General features: G+C 50.7%; 1 protein-coding gene across 1 annotated transcript; it reads left to right on the top strand.

The window, feature by feature from the left end:
- The first annotated feature begins 385 nt into the window (after positions 1-385).
- On the top strand, positions 386-1,489 carry bdkrb1 (bradykinin receptor B1). Its single transcript, XM_076749557.1, has one exon. It carries the CDS (start codon positions 386-388, stop codon positions 1,487-1,489), a length of 1,104 nt encoding a protein of 367 aa, XP_076605672.1.
- Positions 1,490-7,064: the final 5,575 nt, after the last annotated feature.

Here is a 7,064-nt window from a genome sequence, read left to right as displayed (position 1 = left end):
TTTCTTGTCGTATTTCTGCCTTTTAATTACATGAAAAAATTTAAGGTACTACATGGATGGACAATAATTACTTAAGTTTTGAGTCTGATTGACGAAAGAGAAATTAATCAACTATTTCAATGATGGCTGCCTGTTTCCCTCAGCAGATCTAAAGCAGCCTAACTGTGAATAAACATGACATTGTGTTGGCTAAATTTTTAGCATATGTGTATCATTTCACAACATGTTTTATTTATTTTATTGCATGTAAACTGGAAATGATTAATACACATGTTCAAATGTAATCTAGGGTCACTACTTCACATATGATAATGTGTTTTAGATCAGATTACTTTATTTTTGTCGGCATTTTACTGATGAATTATCTACATTTGTTTCCTAGCCCATGGAGCCAGTGACACTTGCATCTGTGGTGAAATTGTGGTCTGAAAACACCAGTGCGTCCCCATCCTTTGATCCATCAGAGTCTCCAGTCTCTGCAGAATGGGAAATTGTCCGCACCATCATCCCCCCCTACATCTTCACCTTATCCGTGCTGGGCATTCTCTTTAACAGCTTTGTCCTGGCGGTGTACCTCGCCCACAAGGATCGACTGACTGTAGCAGAGATCTACCTGAGCAACCTGGCACTGGCTGACTTTATTCTCCTGTGTGGCCTCCCCTTCTGGGCGATGTACATCGTCAATGACTTTAACTGGCTGTATGGAGACGCCTTGTGCAAAATAGTCAACTCCATCATCATCATCAATTTCTACACCAGCAGCTACACCCTGGTCATGATTAGTGTTGATCGCTACCTGGCACTTGTGAAGACTATGAAGGCCAGGTGGCTGAGACGGACGTTTTATGCCAAGGTGATCTGCCTCATCTTGTGGATATTAGGGTTCTTACTGAGCACACCAACCATGGTTTACAGAAAGGTGAAGTTCATTGAGGACTTTGAGACAATGTCCTGTGTGCTGGATTATAATCATGGCAGCTATTGGAAGTTTGCCCATCAGATACTGCTGAACGTGGTGGGCTTCATGCTCCCTGTTCTGATCATTGTTTTCAGCAGTGGGAACATAATCAAGTCTTTAGCTCAGAGGAAGGAGAGTGTAGGTTTTCATGGCCTCAATGACACAAAGGCTACAGTACTGGTGTATGCAGTCACACCACTATTCTTGCTGTGTTGGGGTCCCTTCCAGGTATTCACCTTCCTCGACACTCTCTGTGACGTCCAAGCATTGGATGAGGAGCTGTGGTCCCACACCCTCAACATCGGAGGCCAGGTCTCAGTGTATCTGGCCTTTCTCAACAGTGCTCTGAACCCACTGCTGTATGTCTTCTCAGGACAATACTTTAGGAAGAAAGTCAGTGCCATCTACAGGAAGACTAGACAGCATCGCAGAGGATCAGATATGACAACATACCAGCGCTCTGTTGTGTCAACCTACATCAACAGAGTGGAGCAAATTAAGCCTGTAATTATTTTTAATGCAAATGATTAGATGTGATTCTTCATGACATCCTGTCCTCAACTTCTGTTGCTGCTTATGGAAAAAGAGATGCAATTCACGGGATATGATCCTCAGATTGTTATTTCTAACACAACAATAATGTTGTTATGGGGTTAAGCAGTACTAACAGATGACGTTTTATGCTGTGTAATGGACCCAATCAGAGGTAATGGACATAATCTGTAGAAGAAATGGACTTATGTCTTGCTCTGTGGAAACACAGTATCTGCCTGAATCTGTCTCTTTGAACTGTTACATGGTCTTACTGTTGTGATGTTTAATGTTAAACACACAAGACAAAAACAGACATTTTTTAAATGTTAACTCATGTTTGTCGTCGAATGTCTTTTTTTTTTTTTTTTTTTTTTCTCGTCCATTCCTTCTCCTGACTCCACAAAGCAGTTTACACTCTGCAGGTTAACATGAAAGAATGGCCACATGTGTACCTCGTGTACATTTACATCGCACAGTATATCTCAGCGTGTACACAAAAAATCTATTCAGTAGTAACAATCATCAAAACCCATTACTTTAGCTATGCCTACATATCACTGGAATAATTTGTGTCATCAAATTAACTGAACAGCTTAAGTACTATAACAAGTGATAAAAACATTAATCCTGAATGCTAAGACATGATGTAACATGAGGTATGGTAGGCGTCCTCAACTGCAATTGTCTAAGAGGCAGTTTTTTTTCTAAGCAGACACTGGGGGCCGAACTTAAAAAAGAAAAAGAAAAAAAAAGAAACACCTAATTAGCCAATTATTGTTTAATATTTTCACTCATTTACCAAATTAATGTTATTTGCTATTTAAGTGTCTAAATCAGTGTGAACGGGCCAAAAAATCCATAATGATCACTAAATACTGAACTCGAAAATGATCTCAGATCAGTGTTCGGGACAAAGCCCACAGCTCAGCTAAGAATGAAAGAGTCCTTATCTTAACAAAAACACTCCTCTTCGGTTCAGGATCGCAGGAAGCACGCAGAAATACTCAGTTTCAGACTCAATACGACAAAAGTGATACCTCATCCATATGATAGATAAGCTTAGTGAGTCTCTGTGAGTATCCATAGAGCGGGTGAACTATGAATTATGCACATTTTGGCTTGTTGCCAGGGGTTGGAAAGCTAATCAACAATCACTCCCAGGGTGAAATGGACTTCTTCCACCAGTTAGTACCATTAGATGCACACATTTTATGAATTCATTAATATTCTATGTGCCGGATGGGAAGCTTTAGCTGGAAATTTGAAAACAAATACAGTGTACAACTTTGGTAATTGTTGGGCTTTGAGGAAAACTGACAGCAATCTGCTTGTCTTTGCAAGAGCAGCACCAGCAGTAATACCACTTAGAAACACTGGGGGGAGCTTTGGGAAGTTGCGTTTCCACTTTAAACTGGACCATGTTGTAAAAAGGGAGTCTGTATGATTTGGAAGTTTATGTGAGCAGTCCTGCTCTTTATTGGGTTTGGGGAAATTTATCCAAGACACATTTGCCAAACTGGTTTATTAATCTTCTTGTGAATGTAAAAGTGAAAATACCTCAAAAATCATAATTCTCACCTTTGTGTAAAAATAACAATGCTGCCTTCATCTTCTTCTGCCACCACTGTCCTTGTACACTGCGTGTGTGTTGTGCCAGAATGGAAGGTCTGAGTCTGAACAGTAATTGTGTCACAATCTCGGTCTCTCACTCCCTCTGCTCCACTCTACCTGCCAGCCACGCCCACCTCATCAGCTCTACTCTGCTCACCTGCCGACACAGCTGCAGCTCATCACAATCAGCTCTGCATTTAAGTCTCTCCAGCACTCTCACCCGTTGCCAGATCGTTCCTCTGCAGCATGCGAGACTTTCCAGCGCTTTCCAAATTGATCACCCGTTGCCGACCTTGCCTGTCCCCGACCTGCTCTCCTCGTCTGCCTCCCGGTAAACTTACCTGCCTTCCGTCCCTGACCTCGCGCTCTGCCTCAGCGTTTCTGGTGTCTGACTGCTCTGCTGGTAACGGTTCATCCGCCTGGCTTCGGCTTTCCTCTTGCCTGCTCCCCCTCGGTACTTCTGCTTCCGTGGACTGCTCATCTGGCTTCGACCCCCCCGCCTGCCTCCGACCACCCCTCTGCTCTCTCCTCCCCGGCACCGCTGTCCGATCAGCTGTTTCTTCAGGCGGCGGAGCTCCCTCCTCGTCATCCGCGGCTGAAGAAGGTTACTCCGCTGCACGCCGGCTCGATCAGCTGTTTCTCCAGGCTGCGGAGCTTCCTCATCATCATCAGCGGCTGAAGAAAGATACTCCGCTGCGCGCCGGCTCGATCAGCTGTTTCTTCGGTGGCGGAGCTTCCTCCTCGTCATCAGCGGCTTTGGTAAGCCACTTCTCGTTCCCTCGCTTGAGCCCCAGAGACATTTTGAGAACGCTCAGCCCGGAGAACGAACTTACTCTGATCCATACCTTGTTTCTGGTGGTATTCAATAAAAGTCATTACCAACTGTGCCCGCTCTCCGTTGTACTGCATTTGGGTCCAAAACACACCCGTAACAGTACGATCTGGCCAGAAATGGACCCAGCAGATCCCGCCTCTCCTCAGTCTCGCCTAGCCCGGGTGGAGGGAATGCTCCAGCAGCATGAGGCTCAGCTCGCCTCCAGCGCGGCGGAGGCTCGTCAGTCAGCTTCGGCTCTGGAACAAGCGCTATCTGCGCTAGCCACGCAGGTTCAACAGATGGCCGCCTCCATGACTCAACACGCCGCCTCTGCTTCAGTTCCAGCCCCTCCTGCTCCTCCCCCGGGGCCATCTTCGAGCACCACATCCGAACCCCGGGTGGGGGCGCCAGAACGCTATGCCGGGGACCCTGAGGGCTGCAATCCTTTCCTGACTAACTGCTCTATTCTGTTTGCCCTGCAACCCCACACCTTCGCCACAGAGGGAGCCAGAGTCGCCTTCGCCATCAACCACCTCACTGGAAAGGCACGTTTGTGGGGAACGGCGGAGTGGGAGAGAGGCACGCCAGCCTGCGCCTCTTTCCAGGCTTTCGCAGGGGAGCTCCGCAAGGTTTTCGGACCCGTTTCCTCAGGTCCTGATGCTACTGGGGGACTCATGAGCCAGAGGCAGGGGGATCAGACTGTTGCTGACTATGCCATAGACTTCAGAACCCGGGCTCGTCTCAGTGACTGGAACACTGCTGCCCAGTGTGACGCTTTCCTCAACGGACTAGCTCCTTACATTAAGGATGAGCTGGTCTCGTTTGACCTCCCTAATTCCCTGGATGGACTCATTGAGTTGACCACGAGGCTGGACAGGCGTATACAGGTGAGGAGGAGGGAGCAACGACAAGAGGCAGCAGACCATCGACCTCCCATCCGTCAGCGTGGGTATCCTGTTGCCCCCATCCTTCCCTCAGAACCTGCTCACGGGGGGGTGGAGCCTATGCAGGTGGGACGCACCAGTCTAACGCCTGAGGAACGAGAGCGACGACGCCGAGGGAATCTCTGCCTCTATTGTGGCCAGGCCGGTCACTTCGTCTCCAGGTGTCCAGTAAAAGGGAGGGCTCAGCAGCAAAGAGGGACATCCTGCTGAGCCGATCCCAGAACTCTGTCCCCAACTCACGACCACAGTTCCATGTTCAGCTCCTGCTGGCAGGGGGATCCCATACCCTCGCCACCTTCATTGACTCTGGGGCAGACGTCAGCCTGATCGACGAGGAACTCGCCCGTCAGCTGGAGATTGAGCAGGACCCTCTTCCTCGTCCTGTGCCGGCCAGCGCCTTGGATGGTCATCTTCTGGGGACCGTCACCCATCAAACCACACCTGTCACCATGCTCCTGTCTGGCATCCACCAAGAAACCATCCGCTTCCATATCCTGAGGTCTCCCAACCTTCCGCTGATCCTCGGCTACCCCTGGCTCCGCCGCCATAACCCCCATATTGATTGGGCTACGGGGTCCATCCTGGGATGGAGCCCCTCCTGTCGCCAGGTCTGCCTCAGACAGGCAGGGGCTCCTACTCTGCCTGCCAGTCCCTGTGCTACTCCAGACCTCTCCAGGGTACCCCCTGACTACCACGATTTCCAGGAGGTGTTCAGTAAGGCGAGGGCCACCTCTCTGCCCCCTCATCGGCCCTACGACTGCGCCATCGACCTCCTGCCCGGCTCCACACCTCCCAAGGGTCGTCTCTACTCCCTGTCTGCACCTGAGAGGGAGGCCATGGAGACCTACATCAGCGACGCCTTGGCTGCTGGGATCATCCAACCCTCCTCGTCTCCTGCTGGTGCGGGGTTCTTCTTCGTCGACAAGAAGGACGGTTCCCTGAGGCCCTGCATCGACTACAGAGGCCTGAACGAAATCACGGTGAAGAACCGTTATCCTCTCCCCCTCATTGCCTCAGCTTTCGAACTGCTCCAAGGGGCTACCATCTACACCAAGTTGGACCTCCGCAACGCCTATCACCTGGTACGCATTCGCGAGGGGGACGAGTGGAAGACGGCCTTCAACACCCCCACAGGACACTATGAGTACCTGGTGATGCCGTTTGGACTCACCAACGCTCCAGCTGTTTTCCAGGCCCTCATCAATGACGTTCTAAGGGACATGCTCAACAAGTATGTGTTCGTCTACCTGGATGACATCCTGATCTTCTCCCGGTCCAAGCAAGAGCACATACATCACGTCCAGACTGTTCTGCAACGCCTGCTGGAGAACTCCCTGTTCGTCAAGGCAGAGAAGTGTGAGTTCCATGCCTCCTCTGTCTCCTTCCTGGGGTACATCATTGGCCAGAACCGCATGGAGATGGACCCCGCCAAAGTCTCAGCCGTCACCTCCTGGCCAGTCCCTGACTCCCGCAAGCAGCTGCAACGTTTTCTGGGGTTCGCCAATTTTTACAGAAGGTTCATCCGGGGTTACAGCGCGGTGGCTGCTCCCCTCTCTGCTCTCACCTCCTCGAAAGTTCACTTCCGATGGACCCCAGCCGCCGAAGAGGCGTTCCAGCACCTTAAGGGGCGGTTCAGCTCGGCCCCCATTCTCCTGATTCCTGACCCCGAGAGACAGTTTGTGGTGGAGGTGGACGCTTCTGATGTGGGGGTGGGGGCTGTCCTCTCTCAACGTTCTGCGGAGGATCAAAAACTGCATCCCTGCGCCTTCTTCTCCAGGCGTCTGTCCCCGGCGGAGAGGAACTACGACATCGGTAACCGTGAACTGTTGGCAGTGAAGCTGGCGTTGGAGGAATGGCGCCATTGGTTGGAAGGAACCAAGACCCCCTTTCTCGTATGGACCGATCACAAGAACCTGGAGTACATCCGCTCTGCAAAGAGACTGAACTCTCGCCAGGCCAGGTGGGCTCTGTTCTTTGCCAGGTTCAATTTCACCCTCTCCTACCGACCAGGCTCCCGCAACGTCAAGCCTGACGCCCTGTCCCGACAGTACATGGTCGGGGAGGAGAACCCCTCCCGTCCGGACAACATCCTTCCCACTTCCCGCCTGGTGGCCGTTCTTACCTGGGAGGTGGAGGAGCGGGTAAAGGCTGCCCTGGAGGATCAGCCGGGGCCCAGCTCTTGTCCCCAAGACCGCCTGTTCGT

The sequence above is a fragment of the Chaetodon auriga genome, chromosome 14 (assembly GCF_051107435.1).
Source record: "Chaetodon auriga isolate fChaAug3 chromosome 14, fChaAug3.hap1, whole genome shotgun sequence".
NCBI lineage: Eukaryota > Metazoa > Chordata > Actinopteri > Chaetodontiformes > Chaetodontidae > Chaetodon > Chaetodon auriga.
Note: the sequence above shows the minus strand (reverse complement) of the source record. Positions and strands in the feature narration are given on the sequence as shown.

What these genes read in the sequence shown, in the direction of transcription:
- bdkrb1 (XM_076749557.1), top strand. Translation starts at nt 386, where the DNA reads ATGGAGCCAGTGACACTTGCATCTGTGGTGAAATTGTGGTCTGAAAAC.